Source organism: Ictalurus punctatus, unplaced genomic scaffold (genome assembly GCF_001660625.3).
Source record: "Ictalurus punctatus breed USDA103 unplaced genomic scaffold, Coco_2.0 tig00006921, whole genome shotgun sequence".
In the NCBI taxonomy this organism is placed as follows: domain Eukaryota; kingdom Metazoa; phylum Chordata; class Actinopteri; order Siluriformes; family Ictaluridae; genus Ictalurus; species Ictalurus punctatus.
The window spans coordinates 10,001-32,500 of NW_026521125.1; the positions used below are offsets into that span (position 1 = coordinate 10,001).

The 22,500-nt window shown below is 40.6% G+C and overlaps 3 protein-coding genes across 5 annotated transcripts in view; all 3 read left to right on the forward strand.

The window, feature by feature from the left end:
* The window catches only part of LOC108262680 (pecanex-like protein 1), a gene marked incomplete at its 5' end in the record, with an annotated part of 14,341 nt that extends 9,364 nt beyond the window's left edge, over nucleotides 1-4,977 (forward strand). Inside the window, 5 exon segments of the mRNA XM_053679334.1 lie at nucleotides 68-342; nucleotides 540-676; nucleotides 1,313-1,530; nucleotides 1,678-1,818; nucleotides 2,045-4,977. Of these exon segments, the coding sequence (XP_053535309.1) occupies nucleotides 68-342; nucleotides 540-676; nucleotides 1,313-1,530; nucleotides 1,678-1,818; nucleotides 2,045-2,185 (912 nt within the window).
* A 2,489-nt stretch (nucleotides 4,978-7,466) lies between these two features.
* Nucleotides 7,467-18,139, forward strand: lgmn (legumain). 2 transcript variants are annotated; one of them, XM_053679335.1, is made up of 14 exons: nucleotides 7,467-7,608; nucleotides 8,854-9,010; nucleotides 9,346-9,443; nucleotides 10,428-10,509; nucleotides 10,591-10,673; nucleotides 12,393-12,468; nucleotides 12,888-12,950; nucleotides 13,474-13,540; nucleotides 15,137-15,255; nucleotides 15,965-16,054; nucleotides 16,175-16,384; nucleotides 16,476-16,646; nucleotides 16,741-16,808; nucleotides 17,195-18,139. In XM_053679335.1, the coding sequence occupies exons 2-14, from the start codon at nucleotides 8,867-8,869 to the stop codon at nucleotides 17,235-17,237; spliced, it is 1,314 nt and encodes a 437-aa protein (XP_053535310.1). In that variant the 5' UTR covers nucleotides 7,467-7,608; nucleotides 8,854-8,866; the 3' UTR covers nucleotides 17,238-18,139. The 2 variants fall into 2 exon arrangements, with proteins under 2 accessions (XP_053535310.1, XP_047010420.1); XM_047154464.2 differs by lacking the exon at nucleotides 7,467-7,608 and adding an exon at nucleotides 7,645-7,798.
* A 1,473-nt stretch (nucleotides 18,140-19,612) lies between these two features.
* The window catches only part of si:dkey-157l19.2 (uncharacterized protein KIAA1522 homolog), a 30,467-nt gene continuing 27,579 nt past the window's right edge, over nucleotides 19,613-22,500 (forward strand). For both annotated transcript variants that reach the window (XM_017463357.2, XM_017463356.2), the window contains exon 1: nucleotides 19,613-19,795. The gene's annotated coding sequence lies outside the window, so the exon portion shown is untranslated. The remainder of the gene's footprint in view (nucleotides 19,796-22,500) is intronic.

The following is a 22,500-nucleotide window of genomic DNA, read 5'->3' on the forward strand; positions in this document are numbered from 1 at the left end:
GTTGATTGTGTTATTAAGCCTGTGTGTGTGTGTGTGTGTGTGTGTGTGTGTGTGTGTGTGTGTGTAGGTGAATCAGGAGTGTGTTCGTGGCCTGTGGGCGGGGCAGCAGCAGGAGCTGGTGTTCTTGCGGAACAGGAACCCGGAGCGTGGAAGCATCCAGAACGCCAAGCAGGCGCTGAGGAACATGATCAACTCGTCATGTGACCAGCCGATCGGTTACCCCATCTACGTCTCCCCCCTCACCACCTCCTACTGCAACACACACACACAGCTCACACACACACTGGGCGGAGCCATCAGCATCGCCAGCATCCGACACTTCATCATCAACACCTGGCACAGGTACACACTTGTGTGTGTGTGTGTGTGTGTGTGTGTGTGTGTGTGTGTGTGTGTGTGTGTGTGTGAGAGTACTGATTTTAGCTTGGCTCCACTCACAGTGTTGGTGGTGTGGTGGTCACGCTACTGATCCTGTGTGTGTGTGTGTGTGTGTGTGTGTGTGTGTGTGTGTGTGTGTGTGTGTGTGTGTGTGTGTCCAGGGTGCGTAAAGGCTGTGGAGCAGGGTGTAACAGCGGAGGCAACATGGAGGAGTGTGACCTCGGGAATTCTGGGAACATAAATGACACACACCACAGAGTGACCATCATTCAACACACACACACTCCTCACTCACTGGGTAACACACACACACACACACTCACACACACTCACACACACACTCCTCACTCACTGGGTAACACACACACACTCACACACACACACACACACACACACACACACACTCGTACAGAAATAAATAAATAGAAACAGATGTGCACACGTTCAACGCTCCAGACAAACAGAAACACTTCACGAGGCTCGTAGACCCTGAGACGGCGTGTGTACACACACGTGTGCAGACACACAGATAGAGTCATCCTCGTGTACTAAAAATTCACGTCACTGCGAGTGTACCTCAAATATATTCTCATGTCAATTCACAGAGGTGCCAATAATTGTTGCACACTTATATGTAAGAAAGATATTTGCTGGTAAGCCTGTGTGTTGTCTGCGAGTGTGTGATATTGATGAAGCAGAGTGTTCTTGTCAATTTTATGAATATTAAACAAGACGATTTTTCACAGCCGCCTTTGCTCTGATTTACCAAAGGGTGCCAATATTAATGGAGGACACTGTAGATTTATCCATCTATCTCTCTCTCTCTCTCTCTAGATATATATATATATATATATATATATATATATATATACACACACACACACACACACACACACACATATACCTACATATATACATCTCTCCCTCTCATTAGGAACCAGTCAGAGCTCTCAGTCTGTGCGTTCCTCTCTGGTGCGTCACTCTCCCACTCGCTCGTCCGTGGCGAGTCAGTCGTCATCGCTCCGGTACAACAGCAACGCCGAGCCGACTCTGTGCAAGCGACTCACACACACACACACACTCGCTGGCCTGCTCGACCATCATCATCATCACCAACCACCCAGGAGGGAGGACATCTCCTACAGAGTACAGGTGTGTGTGTGTGTGTGTGTGTGTGTGTGTGTGTGTGTGTGAGAGAGAGAGAGAGAGATAACATCTTAAGTTCTATCTCATTACTGTTAAGTTCTACAATGTGTGTGTGTGTGTGTGTGTGTGTGTGTGTGTGTGTGTGTGTGTTAGATAGTGGATGTGAATCAGGTGCTGGATGTGATTAATCTGTCGAAGCGTAAGGAGCTGCTGTGGCCTGACGAGTCGATGAGGTTGAGGGCGGGGCCGAGCTGCTGGAGAGACTGGGGCCCCCTGGAGGGCATGGAGGGACATGTGAGAGCACACACACACACACACACACACACACACACACACACACACACATACAGCTAGCTATTAACCAGGTGGGTGTGATGTACAAACTCAGAAGTACTGATTCATTCTATTGTATATAAATCATTATATTAGAACTGTTACATATTATTATTATTATTATTATTATTATTATTATTGTTGTTGAATTGTGTGTGTGTGTGTGTGTGTGTGTGTGTGTGTGAAGGTGATTCACCGGTGGATGCCTTGCAGTCGTGACCCTCTCACTCGCTCCCCCATCGATAAATCCATCCTGCTGGTCCAGGTGGATGATAAACTGGTTCCCATTATAGAGACTGGAGTGATCGAACTGGGAGCAGAAGTGTAAACACACACACACACACACACACACACACTACAGGCTGGTGGCAAAGACACACAGGGACAGGTACTACTTTAGATAGTAACACACACACACACACGCAGGTGTCAGACACACAGCTTCATGCCTCGTCCACACAGAAGGATATTTTGGAGGAACGTAATCCTTCTCTCTGGGTTTTTGATCTCTGATGTTGTGTGTGTCAGAGAAACGGCGTGCAGGAGGAAGTTCACTCCTCAGTGACAGACTGAAACTCAGACGATGGAAACACGCAGAGACTCTGACTGCGAGTCGGAGTCTGATCAGAGCGGCCTTTTACATTTACTTATCATCTTCTCACCCGCTAGAGAGACGTGTAGGACACTGACTGGGGTGGGCTGGGGTGTGGGTGTGTGTGTGCGTGTGTGAGAGAGTGTGTGCGTGTGTGAGAGTGTGCGTGTGTGAGAGTGTGCGTGTGTGAGAGTGTGTGCGTGTGTGCGCGTGTGTGTGTGTGTGCGCGTGTGTGTGTTTGTGTGAGAGTGTGCGTGTGTGAGAGTGTGTGTGTGTGTGTGTGTGTGTGTTTGTGTGTACCAAAGACTTTCGTTCATCTTCGGAACACAAATGAAGACGTTTTAAATGAAAGCTGGGGGGTTTCTGTCGCTCCATTTACAGTCCCGTAACCAAAACTTTCAAACTCCAAAAAGTTCATGAAGACATTGTGAGAGTTGTCCACGTGTCTCCAGCGGGTTAATCCCAGTTTAATGATCGATACCAACGTCTTCATTCACAGAATGTCTTCACTTCCCGAGAGAAGCACGACACAAAAAGCAGACACAAAATAATAATAATAATAATAATAATAATAATAATAATAAAGAGCGGACATGTAAGACGGACGAACAGGATGTGTGTTGTTTTTGGTTCTCGAGCGCTCGGAGTGTGATTTCTCCAGAGCAGCCCTGTACACGCTGATGGCATTGGGGTGATGTTTACACTCAGAAGGTACGAAATGAAACGGGACATGCTAGCGATCGAACGTGGTTTCCGCGTGTTCGCTGATAACAGGTTAGATTACAGTTTACTGTTTCATTTAGCTTTGTTTTGAATCTTTTTGTAACACTGATGAGTGAAGGTCTTGACGTTGATGCAGTATCGCCGCCTGCAGGACAGTTTTGGAACTGCGTGTTGTTGTGTGGTGATATTTAAAACAAAACAGAACAAACCCAGAAAGGATGGATGAGAGTATTTGGAGGACGAGGCCTCGGTCCTGTCTGTCGCTCTGTCACTCGCACGTGCTGCGTGACGGATCACACTCGAGCACACTGCGTTAAAACTTCCACTTCTCTTTTTGTGCCGAAGCTTATAGGTGACACTTTCCTGTAAATCGTCGTGTTTATAGCGATCATATTTCTGTCTCTGTGCTGTTTTATAAAAGTTCTTTTATAAACTCGTCATAATGCCAGTGCACTGCGAAGCCCTAAGAACTACAGCAACACTAACGGGACAAACACTAAACTACGCCGCGCCTGTAGGGGGCGCTGAGGTGCCGTTTAACAGGCTGTGTAAAGCTTACAGAAGAGACAAAGGTCTTGTACATTAATGCAGCGTATACAACGACGCCGTGTGTAGACTACACTACTGTTCATCTTTTTAAAGACGGAATGTAGGCGCGTGGCTCACACTCAGATCATTATATTTCTAAAATATTTAAAAATACATTGTGTGTGTGTGTGTGTGTGTGTGTGTGTGTGTATCAGGCAAGTGTGTATTCAAGCCTGTATTTTGGGGCTCTTTTATTTTGCATATATATATATATATAATATACTGTCACCACATGTTTACAGATGGTTAAGGACTTTTATTCCAGCGTTATAGAGTTTACGAAGATATAAACCTTATAAGCAGTTCTGTTGATTTATGAATGTGCTTTATAGAAAAGTGTCAGTTTATTGTTTCATTTCTATGCATTTTGTCTTCTATGGACTGAATTTCTTACACATACAAACACACACACACACACACACATATATATATATATATATATAATCATGGACTTTATAGAAAGAGAAAGTCTTCGTTTGTTTCCCTTGTTTACGACGACGCTTTAAATTTTTGTAATGAATTTTTTTAGTATTCTGCCAAACGTGTTCTCCACACAGACACTAATATAAACGATGTTATTAGGATCATTTGTATTATAAATGATGATATTTAAATATAATATTTAGCTTCATCCAACTGTGTTTTGGGTTTATTATTATTATTATTATTATTATTATTATTTTGTTTTTTTTAGCTTTTTTATGAATGATTCTTTCATGGTGATTTATTTTAATGAATAAGACAGAGTTATAGCGAGTTGCACTATGGATTTATTTTGTATGATGTGTGTTTGATTTACAGAGATTGATGCACTACAATCTTTACATCATTTCACGCCTTTTATTTATTAAACACGGTTCGACTCGTCACGCCTTTCGGGAAAAATGCAATCATCGTGTCTTTTTTTATTTTCCTGCTTTTCTCTTCAGATGTTTTTACTGAATAGAATTGTATATAAAATATTATTATTATTATTATTATTATTATTATTATTATTATTATTATACAGGAGTGTAAAGAAGGGACTTGCTCTGAATATTTATTACTGTGCTTCTACATTTTGTTACCTTTTTCATTTACGCTGTATAAAATTAAAGGTTATTAAATGTATAAATCGCCCGTGGGTTAGAACGGAGCCGAGCTTCTGATGGACTGTTTCCCTGTTTAACTCAAATTCTTTTATAAGATGGAAAACAAATAAACGAATTTGATTTAGCGCTTCAGTCTGGTTTGAGTTATTCCTCTGTTCAGTACTTCAGTAGCTAGGCTTGTGTAGGTTGTTGCGGTACTCTACACTGGGGGTCTAATGGCTGTTAAGGAAGCGTCTCGTCTGTGCTAATGGTTCTGTGGGTTCTCCAGGTCTGTAAAAACACTGGCTCTAGATACTTTAGAGCCCAAAGTGTAGATGCTCTACCTCCTGTAAGAAGGGTTCTGTGGTTCTACAACATCTAGAATAATACTGTTATAAATCTAGAACAGCAGCACCTGTCCTTCACCTTCAGTCCTTCAGTATCTACGGTTCTTATGGTTACAGGCCAGCTAGGGTGTGTGTGTGTGTGTGTGTGTGTGTGTGTGTGTGTGTGTGTGTGTGTGTGTGTGTAACTACAGTATTTGTTAGATACTGAGTTCCAGAGTGGTTGTTTTGGATCTAGAGCTGCGGGATTGTCTGTGTGTGAGGTTCTAGAGCACCTGGAGTGTCAGTTGTCATTTAGCTGGAACGGTTCTAGATCAGCTACAATGTTCTTTTGGATGGGGATCTTTTGGATCTGTTACTGATTTGTTGTTTGATTCTTTCTTTCTGTCTTGTCAGGAATGTTGCGAAATAACTTATTGCCAAATATGAAGAGTAATGGAAGCAGGTTCTTCTCAGTTTGCACACACACACACACACACACACACTTTGGTTGTTTTAATCAGATAAATATTTTTTTTTCATGTGTGCAAACACTCTGTGCTGCTTCTCCCTCTCTCTTTCTCTCTCCCTCTCGCTCGTGTGTGTGTGTGTGTGTGTGTGTGTGTGTGTGTGTGTGTGTTTGGACAGATGATGATTAAGCATAATTTCATGTCCTGTGTTTTTTTCTCTTTTGTGGTTTAACTGCATCATTTGGATGTTTTATTTTACTGCAGTTTGGACATGTGTGATGTCTCATGTGACTTTCTGTCAGCTGTCCTGTTGCATGAAGCGGTTTATAATTAACACAGAGAGAGAGAGTGAGAGTGAGAGAGAGGGAGAGGGAGACAGCTGTGTCCCAAGCGCTCGGGTTCGATGGAAGACGTGTAAATTTCACGCTTCATGTCGCTGTCTTTGAGACCCCTCAGAAGGACCCGTGGACACTTCAGAGTCTCTGAGTTAGAGTTTGCATGTGAGAAGAGCGTTCTTCATTTCACTCTGTTTTTCATTTTACTCCGTTATTAAAGCAGAATTACACTTTATTATACAGTATATACAAGAATTCTGTTTAATGGAGAAGAATTGTTCCTCAGCTCCTGATTGGCTCGGTCCAGCCCTGTGCCCCGCCCCTTACGATCAGCCCCTCCTCTTCAGGACCCTAACTAGACTCGAACGGTATTTGGGACGGAGTCATGATCTTCCTCAGCAGATAAACTTTATCTCAGAATATCAGGAAGTGTTATGAAGCAGAAATAAAGCAGTCATGTGACCATGATGTGATGATGCAATGCTGTCACATGCAGCACGGTGCCTGAGTGCAGGTGCATTGTGGGAAATAACAGGTGTGTTCTTTCCTGCAGTAAGTGAGACCTAAATTTCCCCTGAAGTTTACCCACACATCTGTCCTCACCGCCATGATCCTACACACTCCACACACACACTCTGGGTCTGTACACTACACTTCTTATCTGTGGTTTAGATGAACATTTACAGGAAGTCACTTTCTCTCCGCACCATGTTCCCTCCTCAAAACAGAACAAATAAATGATGTTAAATTCTATCTCTATAATAGTGTTAAAAACCCTGAACATCTCTCAATCCACAGAAAAGGATTTCTGTATAAATGATTCACAGAACAAAGCTGGTATTGCTGACAAATATTACATACACAAATGGTATATACAATTTAATAAAGACACACCTAGGCACTATTATTCACTTACTAATGAACTGTTGAAAGGTTTCTTTTTTATTTTATAATTAACGTTTTCATTCTGTAAAGTGCCCGAATTTCGTATTTATACTTTCTTTTTTTTTCATGATTTCAATATATTTGTATAAAATTAGTACATTTTTTATTTGTTTATTATCTCTAAGTCATGTGTTCACATTTTAAACATTATAAATAAACAAAGACGTTTATAATACTTTATCTAATATGTTATTATTAGGCAATATCCTATAGTATTGAAAGAGATAACGAAAAGCACAAATGCAAAAGAACTGTGCTTCAAACCTTCTAATTTCATCAGAGTTGTTTATTTTAATGTATTTTAGTTGTTTGTGATCTATTATATGCCACAAGTCTGCTTATTATTCATTTAAATGTAATCCTTAATACCTTTTTGAATGTATTTTTAGTTGTTTGTGATCTATGATATGCCTCAATATACATACTTTCTCGTCTGCCTTTTATTTTTATTGTTTATCTAAATTCAATCCATAATACTTTTCTTTTTTTCATCCATATAGTGGTGCGCACGCGCAGTGCGAATCGAGCGAGAGCACGGGGAATAAAACCACATGATCCACCGGTCATGTGAGGGGACATGTCCCACCCCCGGAGTGAAACCTGCGCTCTGATTGGCTGGCGTGATTGTCAGTCATCCCGGTGTTTTAAAAACAAGGTGGGCAAACTGTATTTTCGCTATTTTACCTCGGTTCGACAAGCGTGAAGGTGAGGATTTAAACTCTGACGCATTTTAGTTGGATTGAATTAATGTTTTAAATAAGAATAATGTTGATGTCTTATTTTTATTATGAGCGAAGGGGTGTACATGCCCGTGCGCGTGCGTCTCATTATCCATAACCCCAGTCCAAGCGGCGTTTTCCTTCCGTGAACTTTCCTTAAATCCTGCGGTACTGAGGTAAAATAATACATTAGATAAAGTCGAGGTTTTTTTTTGCTTGTTTTCTATTCATTAGACGTTTCTGATAGTGTAATTACACGTATTTAATCTGTTTAATATCTCTAAAATGTTTTTGTGTGTGTTGGTTAGTTTCATGGCTAATTGCTAACTGCTTTTCGGGAAAAACAGCAGGCTGAGGGTCGCGCGAGCGTCGAGATTAATATTCATTTTATTATTATTTATATTTTGTACCGTTTCATACCAGCCTCATTATTAATGCGCTTCATAATAATACAATACAACGTAATAAAAGTGTAATAATACAATTAAGGTTAAAAAAAAAAAAAAGTAAATACTGCAAGTAAATAAATCCCAGATTCCAAAATTATTGGCACCCTTTATTATTATGATCAGTATGTGAAATTAATAATGTCGAGTTAGTGTTGTCTGATATTATGACTTTAGTTGAGTCTATAAGGGAGGCTGTTATTAAAATCTGTTTTTGCTGGTTAATCGGTATATTTTTGTAGTGGTAGTTTTAATTACTCGCAGAATAAAATATTGAGAAGTGTATAGTGAAACATAACTATGCACATTAAATATTATTATTATTATTATTATTATTATTTAACTGTATGAGCGGAGCATTTTGAGAGATTAAATGTAAAGTAGAGCTCAGCTCTAAACTCTCACAGCTCTTTAAAAAAAACCCTAATCTGAATAAATCTCATTTGAATAAACATCTCATTACTGATATCATTATGAGTATTTCACTGTCATTTGGAGTGGTTGTATTTACAGCGAGTGTTTTATCCTGGACAGCGGTAATATTCACATGAATAAAAGTAGTGTTATTAACCGGACAGTTTAGGAGTAAGTGTTAGGGAAAGTAGGCGTGTGTTAATGCTAATGTTAAGACTTTTAATTCCTCCACATGAGTCAGTAAGACTGAATCATCAAATCATCTCTTAAAAACAGCTGCTGGTGAATAACGAATAACACCGTGATGAAGTTTACCTCGTTAATGTATTTAATGACTGGATGGATTGTAATGATCTCTCGGTCTCTCTCAGTGTCTCGGGGTTGATGAAGATGGTGATGATGAAGGTGTTGGTCACGGTGACGTTGGTGTCGTTGGCGCTCGGTTTTCCGACTCAGGAGACGGGAAAGGGGAAGAACTGGGTCGTCCTGGTAGCCGGATCAAACGGCTGGTACAACTACAGACACCAGGTGAGCTTTACCTTACACACACACACACACACACACACACGGAATACTGCATATATAAAACAATATTTCTGTTAATATTATAACTACAATTAACTGTAATTAACTATTGTTATAAAGTCTAATATTGTAGCAAATAGCATTAATATGATTAACATATATAATAATTATAATAATAATAACATATACAATAATACATGTATATTTATTAAATAATAACTATAATAATAAAATCTGTACAATACATATATAATTATTTTACTATGACCATTATAATCATTGAGATGCAGTTATTCTGAAGAGTGTGTGTGTGTGTGTGTGTGCGTGCGTGTGCGCAGGCCGATGTGTGTCACGCGTATCAGATCGTCCATAAGAACGGGATTCCGGACGAGCAGATCGTGGTGATGATGTACGACGATCTGGCGCAGAATCAGGAGTGAGTGACTTTATGGTTTTTAAACTTTATTCAGGTTTTATTTGTTTATTTGTTTATATCCTTCCCCCTGTGCTGATATTATTACAGCGGCTCTGTGTCCCGTAAAGACCACACTCAGTATTACTAACATCATGGACACTTCAGAATCTGACATGAGGTTTCACTGCTCTCTCTTTCTGAAACACACACACACACACACACACACACACACACACACACACAAGGGGTTTCCTCTTGTGACGAAGTGAGAATAAAAAGTACAGTCATGAGCATGAGTTTGATGTATGAGTAACTGACCTCTGGTTCAGACTTCCTCTTTTATCTCATTGTCGGGGATCATCTTCACAATGTACCCCTAATCTGTCATTACACAGACAGCAGGGGTGTGTGTGTGTGTGTGTGTGTGTGTGTGTGTACATCTACATTACATGATCAGCACATTAAATAACTATTACACTGTTATAATAATGTCTTATTATACCTGACAAGTGCTTAGAAACATTTTATTATTAATGTGTGTGTGAAGGTGATCTTATCAGTGCAGGAAGTGATTTAGAGGAGAGGAAGCGGAGTGTGTTCTTCTCAGTTTTGTGTGTGATGCATTGTTTTGTTTTTTATTAATGCTGACATTTAGCATTAAATAAAATATGTGTGATGTTTCCTCTCAGGCTCACGAGGATTGTTTAGTTTTAGATATCAAACTGTTTTACGCCTATCTCAGTGAAACTACAGCATTTGTGTGTGTGTGTGTGTGCACGTGTGTGTGACTCTGAGTCACGTTGTTAATATTTAATCGGAGACGACCAGGAGTTTCTTTCTCTCTCTCCCTTTCTTTCTCCCTCTCTTTCTGTGTGTGTGAGTTAGTTACAGGAAGGTTTGGGTTGCAGTGTGTGTATTAGATTTCCTTCATATTTACAGTGTCATTCTCTCTGTGTCTGTGTGTGTCTGTGTGTGTGTGTGTCTGTGTCTGTGTGTGTGTTTCAGGAACCCGACTCCAGGAGTGATCATCAACAGGCCAAATGGTTCGGATGTGTATAAAGGAGTGCTGAAAGATTACGTTGGCGAAGTGAGTCACACACAAAAGTTTAAAAAATACACTAAACATTCACATAAACTCGTTGTAAATATGTGTGCGTGTGTGTGTCAGGATGTGACCCCTGAGAACTTCCTGGCAGTGCTGAAGGGCGATGCGAGCGGTGTGAAGGGAGGATCAGGAAAAGTGCTGAAAAGGTGAGCATGAAAATAAAGGGGTGAAGGATGAAGAAATGAGTGCGTGTGTTTTCTCTATAAGACGAATTGAAGTGTGTGTGTGTGTGTTCCATCATGTATCACATATCAGCATTAGGATTTAGGATTCAAAAAACGTGTACAAATCAAAATTTTTTGATCTGTGTCCCAATTCTTTTATTTATTTATGTTATTTTTTCGTCTGGCCACGGAACAGTTTTCCACTTTCCCTCAGTCCATTTTAAATGAGCTTTGTCCCAGAGAAGACGGCGGTGTTTCTGGATCATGTTCACATATGGCTTCTTCTTTGCGTGATAGAGCTTTAACCAGCGTTTGTGGATGGCATGGCGAACTGCGTTCAGACAATGAGTTCTGGAGGTGTTTCTGAGCCCATGCAATGATTTTCGTGACACCCTTGTCCTTTGCACACAGAGATTTCTCCAGATTGTCGAAATCTTTTGATGATATTATGTAGGGCTGAGTAAAAATTATCGATTCTCCGATTTTAATTGATCTTCAATTGAATGAAACGATATAGATTCAGAAAATCCCAGAATCGATTCTTAATGCGCTTTACATGAGAGGATGTGAATATTATCTGTAGTTCTCCTCTCGTCCTGGAGATGTCGCCATTCTTTCATCTTTTGAATTTTGAAAAGGTTTTATTTCTTAAACATATTTCAAGTTTTTTTCAGTGTTGACATTTACAATCTTTTTATAATTTATTTACAGTAATGTGCAGTTTGTGTTTACCTTGTGTATGTTGTATGCACATATTTATTATTTCTTGTTACAATCTTTGTGACTCAAAGTAAAAGTAAAAAGTAATTAAAGGTAATTGTGCGTGCCCTATTGTTAAAATAAATGTGTATTTCAGTAATATAGATAAGTAGGAGAGTTTCAGTTATCAGCATTTATATTAAATGTCTGCAAAACTAACATTTTAATTGAAATATTGTTAACTAATCAATATTGAATCGAATCGAAATCATATAAATAAAAATCCAATCTCTAAATTGGTCTCAATACCCAGCCCTAATATCACGTACTGTTGATGATGAGAGATTCACAGCCTTCACGATTTTACGTTGAGGAACATTATTCTTAAATCGTTCCACAGATTGTAGATGCAGTTTTTCGCAGATTGGTGAACCTCTGCCCGTCTTTACTTCTGAAAGACTCCGCCTCTCTAAGATCCTCTTTTTTACCCAATCACGTTACTGACCTGTTCCCAAGTCACCTCCAGCTGTTTCTTTTTACTAACACTTACTTTCCCAGCCTTTTGTTGCCCTGTCCCAACTTTTTTGAGACGTGTTGCAGCCATTTAAGGAAGTCTTTCTTCCTTAAAACGGTAAATTTCCTCAGTTTGAACACGTCCTATCTTCTATTCTGAATAACATACGGGTTTATGACATTTGCAGATCATTGCGTTCTGTTTTTATTTACATTTTACACAGTGTCCCAAATTTTTTGGAAGTGGGGTTGTAGATAAAAAACGTGGTGTCCTCTTTTGGCTCCGCCCCCTTCCTCTACCTAGAGCAAGCTGTGTGCACAGATCAGTGAGCGTTGTTTTGATTTGGTTTAGGTTTAAGTTTTTTTCATGGAAGAGCCTGTAAGATGGCCGCCGGAGTGAACCGAGGGAAAGTGAACTGGGATGTGTTAGAACTGGATCGGGACGCAGCCTGTCTAAACTGGTCTGTTTTTATTTTCCTCTGGTTTCAGCGGACCACACGACCACGTGTTTGTTTATTTCACTGATCACGGCGGTCCCGGGCTCTTGGCCTTCCCCAGTAGTGAGGTGAACTACTTTCCACTTCCTGTTATGAAGTCACTGACTTTGTGTTACGGTAAACTCACTCAGAAGTGATTGAAATGTGATTACGCTGTGATGCAGACGAGTCTGGACCTGAAAATCTCTCTGAGTCATACGGAGAAAGAAAAAAAATTCCCAAAATGTCTTGAACGCTTTGAGAACTTTTTGATGTTTTTTAATGTAATTACTCGTCATTAACTTCAAAACTATTTGTGAATTATTCTAAATGTCACATGCGCATGTTTTTTTTCTTCTTAAGTAGTTATGATAAGACAAGTTTATGGAGAAAAAATACAGAATTTAAAGCTGTGTGTGTGTGTGAGAGAGACACAGATAAATGATGATACTCTCTCTTTCTCTCTCTCTCTCTCTCTCTCTCTCTCTCTCCATCCTTCCCTCCTCAGCTCTACGTGAACGATCTGATGGACACGGTGCAGTACATGCGCAAAAACCACAAGTACAAGAAGGTGTGAATTTTCCTTCCGGTGCAGTGTAACGTTAGCGGGTTTAATCGTCTCCCACCGCTCATCAGTCCTGATTAATTCTCCGACAGTAGTGCAGCTGCAAATCACAGGTTTATGTCAAAGTGCTCGTTCTGATACCTTATCGTTTCTATAGCAACAGCTCGTTGTTGATCTGTAAGGAGACGTTTATTTAACATTTATTAAAGGAGTCTCCAGTGTCAGAGGTAAAGCTGTACCTTTACGTTTAACGAAGTCTTCAGGACGGAGGAGTTTACACTTTTACACAGATTAAACAGAGGCTGCTGAGGGAACGACTGTTTATAGCTAGTTAAAGCGAGAACAGGAACCAACTTATTTCATGTACATAAAATATAAACGGATAAAAACGTCTGACACGTGGGGACGAATAATCAACGTCAGGGTAGGAACAGAACCACTGTATGGTCTTAAATCCTTATCTGTGTCTTAACTTGTACTCTTTTCTTCTCCTTCTTCATCTCCACTGTACACACACACACACACACAGATGGTGTTCTACATCGAGGCATGCGAGTCCGGCTCCATGATGAAGCCGCTGCCGGTTGACATTGACGGTGAGTTTCACCAAAAAAACAAAAAGAACTTTTACACCAGAAACAAATTATCTAATATAAAGTGTGATAATAAGGAAGCTGATAAACATGAATCATAGCACCACCACCTCAGAGAATTCTCGTTTCTGATTGGCTGGCAGGTGCGGGACAACATGACAACATGTAACCATGACAACAAGGATTAATAACACTATAAACTCTGCCTGTATTTACACTACACTATTATTACTAACTCATACAAGGAACAGAACTGAGAGAGAATTGAAGAGCCGGTTGATACGGTTACGAACGTTACGAAGGTTACGAACGTTACGAAGGTTACGAACGTTACGAAGGTTACGAACGTTACGAAGGTTACGAAGGTTACGAAGGTTACGAAGCCTGATCTGTTGAATTTTTTGCTGCAGTGATCTTGTTGTTTATTATGCATTTATTGTTAATAGGTTTTTTTCTATGTCCAAATGAAAATGTGTTTGAGATTCACTTCTTTTTTCTCTCGGCGAGTCTGGCGGTACTACGCCTGATATTTCCCTGCGTGTTTTCCACTCGCAGCTCTCGCACAACCGGTTTTCTCTGTTTAATGCTGATGCGACGGGTTTTTTGCAGCTGTGTACAGAAAAAACACACACAATCCTCTGATAGTCATATGACTAGTGGTTGAAGTTCAGTAACCTGCTTCCTGTTTGTGTGTGTGTGTGTGTGCTGAGATTAAAGTTCACCTGTCACCAGTTCAGTTCGGTTTGGGTCTGAGGATGTAACACACAGCTGTTCATATTCAAACCCTAACACAGTGTGTTAGTGTCAGTATTAAGAGAGAGAGAGTGTGTGTGTGTGTGTGTGTGTGTGTGTGTGTGTGTGTGTGTGTGTGTGAGAGAGTGTGTTTTCAGTGTAAAATATTTATTTCTGACATTTGAACGTTTAAAGCTGAGGAAAAAATCAGTTTGAGAAATAACCAAATAAAATCCGCTCTAATCTCTGGTTTGATTCTTTTATTTAATTAGGGTTAGCGCTAGGGTTAACCCTGATCCTAATTTCCATCAGTTCATTAAAATAATTTAGTATTAGATTCTAGTAACTTTCATTAATTATCATCATTTATTTGTTGTTATTTAATTATTATTAAATTGAAAAAAAAGTTAATGTGGGCGGAGCTAGTGGCTGGTAGTTGAGTTAAAGGATGAGTATCAGAAATACCCTTATATTCCTCAGTGTGTGAGTGTGTGTGTGTGTGAGTGTGTGTGTGTGCTCACACTTGTGCACGTGTACACACGTCACAACCCCATGACACCCCCCTCACTCAGTCACCACCCTCCCCCGTCTGTCTCTCTTTAGTGCGGGTGATGATGAAGGAAAGCGAGGAGCAGAAGTGCTGAGTTAGTCATGAAATTAAACCTTGAGCCATAACTTACTGAAAACCGTCAAATTCATCATCGCTTGCACAACACGAGTTTCACAGTGCTGCGCAATAGTGTGCATATAAACTTAATCCAGGTCTGAGCGTCGGGGTTTGGATTCAGTCAGGATGTTTTATATTGAGATGAAGAGAAATTGCTCTGCGGAAACGTTAGTGATGATGATGATGATGATGATCCTCAGTATATGCCACCACGGCGGCGAACCCTCAAGAGTCGTCCTACGCCTGTTACTATGACGAGGCCAGAGACACGTATCTGGGAGACTGGTACAGCGTTAACTGGATGGAGGACTCGGACTCGGTGAGAAATAATTAAAAATAAACGTTTTTTTTCTTTTATCTGCAACTTTTCACTTTCCACTAACTCTGGATCCATGCAGTAAGAAGTAGTTCCGGTTTACTTTACGCTCTCCTAAAGGCGCCATCAGAGACCGCTACGGGTCCCTCCCTCGGAAAAAATAGTTCCAACACATTTACACCTTTAACTGATCATTTCATCAAAGTGTCGAGAAAGATGTTTTATTTAAGATCAATTTCATCCCGGTCAGGGGTGCGCGTGGATCCGGAGCCGGTGCTGTGAGATCTGGGCGTGATGTGCGAATGAAATTCAAAGTTAATCATCAAAATTAGAAAAAAAATTTCATGATAGTTTGTTTGTTTTTATATTTTCTGGCAAAAAACTTATCAAATTAGTTCAATTCAATTCAATTCAGTTGTATTTGTATAGCGCTTTTTACAATAGACATTGTCTCAAAGCAGCTTTACAGAAACATCAACACGGTGTACAGATATTAAAGGAGTGAATTTATCCCAACTGAGCAAGACACTGAGTGGCGACGGTGGAGAGGAAAAACTCCCTGAGATGTTTTAAGAGGAAGAAACCTTGTTTTTTTTTGTATGAAATGTTAATAAATTTGTAAATCAAATTAGTGATCGTCTTTAACATTTAACCGATTGATGACCTCTGTGTGTGTGTGTGTGCGTGTGTGTGTGTGTGTGTGTGTGCGCAGGAGGATCTGAGTAAAGAGACACTTGCTAAGCAGTTTAAGATCGTCAAGCACGAGACCAACACCAGCCACGTCATGCAATATGGAAACAAGGTGACACACACACACACACACACACACACAGGCAGTACACAAACAAATCTCCAATGTTAACGTCTGTCTGTCTGTCTGTCTGTCTGTCTGTCTGTCTGTCTGTCTGTCTGTCTGTCTCAGACCATGTCCAGTATGAAGGTGATTCAGTTCCAGGGTAACTCTCTGGGCGGAGCCAGGCTGGCTGAACCCATGTCGTTGCCCCCGGTTACACAGCGTGACCTCACACCCAGCCCCGACGTCTACCTGTCTGTCCTGAAGAGGAAGCTGATGAAGAGTAATGACATCACCGTTGCCAGGGGTTACCTGATGGAGATCAGTGCCCACATGAAGGTGATGATGATGGAGGAAGATGATGATGGAGAAGTTCTTCCTAGTGATGTTATTAATGGGACTGTGTGTGTTTGTGCGTGTGTGTGTGTAGGTGCGTGAGCTGTTGGCGAACACAATGCGCAAGGTGACGGAGCGAGTGGTGAACACACACCTGGAGGTTCAGCAGGTGGTGGAGGAGCATCAGGAGCTCACACAGTACGAGTGTTACAGAGCTGCGGCCACACACTTCAAAACACACTGCTTCAACTGGCACGATCTGCAGGTACACACACACACACACACACACACACACACACACACTGAATCTACTGTCATATTCTGCATTAGTGTGTAACGTGTGTGTGTGTGTGTTACAGTACGAGTACGCTCTCAGACACCTGTACGTGTTGGTGAATCTGTGTGAGAGAGGACACCAGGCTCAGAGGTACTCGCACTCATCCGCCATCCCTCCATCATTTCCTCCTCCTCTCCCCCTCCTTTCACTCTCTCCTCTCCTCCTGTACTCTATACTTCTTTCCTCTCCTCCCTCTACTTTACTTCTCATCTTTTCTTCTTTCTTTTTCTCACCTAGCTCTTCTTTTCTCTCCCAGTCCCTCTCTCTTTTTCTCTTCCTTCACCTCCATCACATCTCCATTTCTCCTGTAGTTCCTCATCACTTTCCTCTCCTCCTCTCTCTCCCTCTCTTTTATTTTTTCATTTTTATTTTTTTTAAATAATATTATAATCCGATACACAGAGTATATATCACTATTACTTCACTGTATTTTTATTAAATCATTTAATAATGAATATTTTATTGTCTTGTGTTAGGATCACAGCAGCCATGGATGATGTGTGCTACTTCCGGCAGTAAACACACACACACACACACACACACACACACACACACACACACACACACACACACAGGTGTGATGGAGATGACGGAGTCTTGGATGATCCTGCTTTTTGCACAAATCATATCTGAGAGTGATTTAATCAATTAGTTTAGTCATTACTGCGATCACACTATTGTTTTGATTGTTTTGATTGTTTTTATTCCTCAGTGAGCCATTGTTTTAATGAATGTTGGACTTTTTAACAAAAAAGAATTTGAAGTTTTTGGGGTTTTTTTGTGAATGTAAATTTTTGACGTTTTTGGGGGAAATCACTGAAGAGGGTCTCGTGTGGAAAAACGCTGCTGCTGAAACACTAAAATGTGTGTACATGCACTGACCACACACACACACACACACACACACACACTCTCTCTCTCTCTCTCTCTCTCTCTCTCTCTCTGTCTCTCTCTCTGAAGGATTTGAGGGCTCACAGGGACACCTAGTGGCCATAACACTCCTGCCTGCTGTTAGAATATTACCAGTTTATTATTCTGACTTGATGACTTTATTAAGTTTAGAGAGTTTATTATTGTTTAGAGAGTTCGTCCTGTGTGTGTTTGTGCTTTGTGTTAAATCTGTTATCTCCACACTCAACGTTACTGAATCGCTGAATATAACCCCATGATGATGTTATAGTAACCGCATGCTCATTCAGGTACATTTAATCTTCAGCTACACAGGATGTGCTGCATGTGGGAGCTGCAGGGATTCAACCAGGAGAAATAGGGATGATGATGATATTATTATTATTAGTAGTAGTAGTAGTAGTAGTAGTAGTAGTTTTATTCTTGTTATACATTCAGTGAAATTCAGAAACCGAAGCAGTTTGATGTCCATTTGACCTGATTACTGAAATAAATCTGAATATGGATCAGAAGTGTGTGGCCCAGTTTATTCTGTCCCTCTCCGAGCGGAGATTCTCATCATCACACATTTAAACCAGATACACAAAGAACATCCATCTGTTTATTCTGCGTTAGAAACGGACTGTTAGAGAATTAAAACATACAGGAACTTCAGCTCATCGGAGACCTCCTCGTTCAGCGGCTCGAGAACTCGCTCAGAATTTGAGTCTCAGTTCACTTCATGCAGAACTTTACAGAGATATAATACCAACAAGCAATTTATATTAAATATGATTCTAAAATACATGAAAAATCGAATCAGAACTTAAAGCAAAATATTATAATACGTCTAAGAATTCTGTGACTATACTCCTAGAAAAAAAGTTCTTTAATCCAGAAACCATAGGGGTTCTTTAACTTGTCCTACTGCGGGAAGCCTTATAGGGTCTATGTGGAGCTAGAACCTTTCACCATGTCAAGACCGTTTCTTGAAGAACCAATTCATGTAAAGATTGTGATAAAATCTTGAACACACACACACACACACACACACACACACACATCTCCAGGAGTTACATTTTTCAGTATGAGTTACACTGAGGTACAACTTCCCCATGGGGATGCTAACTTTTGCACTCAACTTTAATAAAGTTTTTAAAAAACATATCACTGAGGCTTCCACCGCAGCAGCAGGTTTTCATAACCTAGAAAGATTTCTTGTGAGTCACAAACAGGTGAGAGACTGGGCGTGGCTCTGATGAACAGGTCGGGTGATTCCTGATGTGTGGGTGTGACCCTAAAACAGATTAAAACAGAAACAGAATAGGAAACAAAAGAGAAATTTACACAGAAGAAGAATGATGCTGGAGTAAATAAATGCTTTTACTCTCCACTTTAAACAGTAAATGTGTTACACTCTTTATAAAAGGCGCAAAAACATTAACATCAGTTATACAGTTTTTATTGCAGAAGCCTTAAAGTCACCTGCTGCTTCCGTACACTTTAATAATGAAATGATCATCTATAAACTCTCAAATAAATACAACAAGAAGACAATTAAAAGTAATTCCTAATTAAACACAGTGATGATACACAGCAGCAGGAAACTTATAATTTATATATATATATATATTTAAATCAATCAGTGAATGATTAGTGATGGATGATTGATGAGCTCCTCACACATTCTCCTTCATCATTCCCTCTGAGCACTTTATCCTTCCTTTCAAATTCAGTTCAACAGAAATGCTCACAAATAATGTTTTTCGTTTTGTATTTACAGATTATACATTTGTTATTTAAGTATTGAGTTACAGTTTATTTTGCATCTCTTTTGCGTTTATTTGCGTGTTTTAATGTTTTATGTCGCTGTTGTTATTGTTGCTATTGTTGTTTATGGTGTTGTCCATTAGGTGGCAGCAGAGAGCAGTGACTCTGCGCTCCTGCTTGACTCCGCCCCCTCCCCCTCCCCCTCCCCTCCTCACCAGGTGGAGTGTACCTCTCAGGTGTCTCAGTGTAAGGCGGACACAGTGTGTGAGAGTGTGTGAGTGTGTGTGAGAGAGAATGTGTGTTCACCATGCCAGAAAACGCTGACGGTGAAGCGCGCGCGGTGTGTGCGTGAGGATAAAACGGCTGGAGACACATGGACTGCACGCGAGTTTACTGAGAAGCGCATTGTGGGAAAAACGGTGAGGGTTCCAAGTGTGTGTGTGTGTGTGTGTGTGTGTGTGTGTGTGTGTGTGAATTTCTTAAATCTAGTGTGAATGAACTCTCCGCTTTAAGGACTGTGTGATGATTCGATTCCATTCTTTCACTTAGAGACTTCGTAGGCAGCCTAAAAAGTTAGTGTTTATTCAAGTGACGGAGGATCTGAGAAGTGTGTGATGCTTTAAATGTCACATTTTGAGATTTGTGTGTGTGTGTGTGTGTGTGTGTGTGTGTGTGTGTGTGTGTGTGAGAGAGAGATCGTGAGCACTTCTGTCTCGTGAGCACTTGGCTGTGTTTGTGTTTGTGTTTGTTTTTGTTTTTGTTTAGATGAATCACTTGTAAACTGTTGAGGTCCCTACATCCAGTGGTGTTTATTGCAGTTGTGCAGTGTGAGACAGTCACTTTTCCCCTGAGATTAAGTTGGATTATCAGGGATTAGAGTGTGGGTTAGATGTGAAACTTGGAGTTCAGACTTGTGGCCTACATGCAGTGTGTGTGTTCAAGGGCGTGACGCTCGTTTTCCACCGCAGGAATTCAGATTGGTGTTTTTGCAGAACACACAAGTGTCTGATTGGGATTAGTGTTGGAGTCTAATCTAGTGAGAACTGACACATCTGTTTTTCTCTTAAGGATGATTTGCCTTAAAACACCTGGAGACTTCACTCAGGTTAACGTGAAGTAAAAGAATTCGTAATAAACGCTGAAATGTCCGATTTAAAGCAGGTTCTGGGTTTAGTGTGAAATATTCAAACGGCTTTACAGTTATTTGTTATTTTTATTATTAGAATTGTAACTTTAACGTTAAACGTGTGAAGTAGCGTGAGATTGGATGTAGCAGACTTTGTCACCTTGGATCTCGTGTGTATTGAAGCTGTAAAGTGTGTGTGATGGGGTGAAGAGGAGGAGGAGGAGGAGGAGGATCCAGTATGGCGGTCTTCAGTGTATCACATCATAACAGTTAATGATTAATGTCTCTCGGGGGGTGAGGGTGGGGGGGGGGGGGTCACATTAATTCACATTAACCTGAACACAGTACAGGAAAATGGGGACTCCCTCTAACACACACACACACACACACACACACACAGTTTATGGTGTTTTTTAGTTGTGGATTTTATCCCTGATTGAACAAAAACAGAAAGTGTAAGGGTGTGTGTGTGTGTGTGTGTGTGTGTGTGTGTGTGTGTGTGTGTGTGTGTTTTCAAGTGAACTGAAAGTTATGCAAACAGTGACGACAGTGCGGATGAAATGTGTTTTATCTCTCCGTCAATCAACTTCCTTCATCTGTCACTGTGTGTGTGTGTGTGAAAATTTCACTACAAGGGTAATCTATCTATTAAGGGTACTCGATTCCTGGCCCACATGACTCCACATGACTCCACATGACTCCACATGACTCCACATGACTCCACATGACTTGCCCCAAGTGTCCTTGGGTAAGACACTGAACCCCAAGGTGCTCCCGATGGCAAGTTAGCTCCTTGCATGCAGCTCTGCTACCGTTGGTGTGTGAGTGTGAGTGTGAGTGTGAGTGTGTGTGTGTGTGTGTGTGTGTGTGTGTGTGTGTGTGTGTGTGTGTGTGAAGGGGTGAATGAGACACAGTGTAAAGCGTTTTGGATAAAAGCGCTATATAAGTGCTCCATTTACCCATTAGCATTATCTAACAAATCAGATCTTTTCCATGAACACACACACACGTTGATGTTAGGTAAACAGCGTTACGTTACGTGAAGTGATTGTGTAATAAGTGTGTGAGGCAGTCAGGGTGCGGTGCAGTTACACTCTTAAACCTCATTAAACTAAAACGAAGCGTTTCAGTGTTTGGGGGTGGAGCTTGTGTGGGCGTGGCCTGTGAGACAGAGACAACTGCGCTAAAAATAAAAGTGATTCTGGATATTTAAGATGGCGGCCGGGGGAATAACACCGCGGTGTTGAGCAGAGTGTGATAACAATAATAATAACAATAATAACAATAATAATAACAATAATAATAATAATAATAATAATAATACAAAAAAATGTTTTCATGCAGTTAGTTGCTTCAGCAGCATTTTTTGTGGTCTGAGATTTTCACACAGTGTGCTGAGGATTGGGAACTGTGTGTGTGTGTGTGTGTGTGTGTGTGTGTGCGTCTGTGCCTGTGACAGAGAGTGTGTTTCACACGGGGTCGTGTCCAAACTTGTGAAACAGCAAAGTGAATCTTTTGCTAATGAAAAGTTGAAACAGTTGCTGAAGGGTTTGTTTGTCTCTGTGTGTGTGTGTGTGTGTGTGTGTGTGTGTGTGTGTGTGTGTGTGTGTGTGTGAGAAAAGGAAATGCAGTCAGTAAGAGCGGGATTGTGAGTGTATTGTTGTTGAAGGGTGTGTCTCTCTACCTGTCCATCTGCTGTGTGCAGACTTGTTCTCGTTGAGATTCCAGGTGAGTTGCACAATGTGTGTGTGTGTGTGTGTGTGTGTGTGTGTGTGTATACTCTATAGTTTGTGTGTGTGTGTATATTCTGGAGTGTGTGTGTGTATAAGCTGAAGTGTGTGTATATTCTGTTGTGTGTGTGTGTGTGTGTGTGTGTTCTGGAGCGTGTGTGTATAATCTGAAGTGTATGTATATATTCTGGAATGTGTTTATGTATAATCTGATGTGTGTGTGTGTGTGTGTGTGTATATTCTGTTCTGTGTGTGTATTCTGGAGCAC

Bases quoted from the DNA above. Each gene is read 5' to 3' on its own strand.
- lgmn (XM_053679335.1), top strand. From the start codon at position 8,867: ATGAAGATGGTGATGATGAAGGTGTTGGTCACGGTGACGTTGGTGTCG. The intron at 9,011-9,345 runs GTGAGCTTTACC...GCGTGTGCGCAG, and splicing joins GGTACAACTACAGACACCAG to GCCGATGTGTGTCACGCGTA. The intron at 16,055-16,174 runs GTGACACACACA...TGTCTGTCTCAG, and splicing joins TCATGCAATATGGAAACAAG to ACCATGTCCAGTATGAAGGT.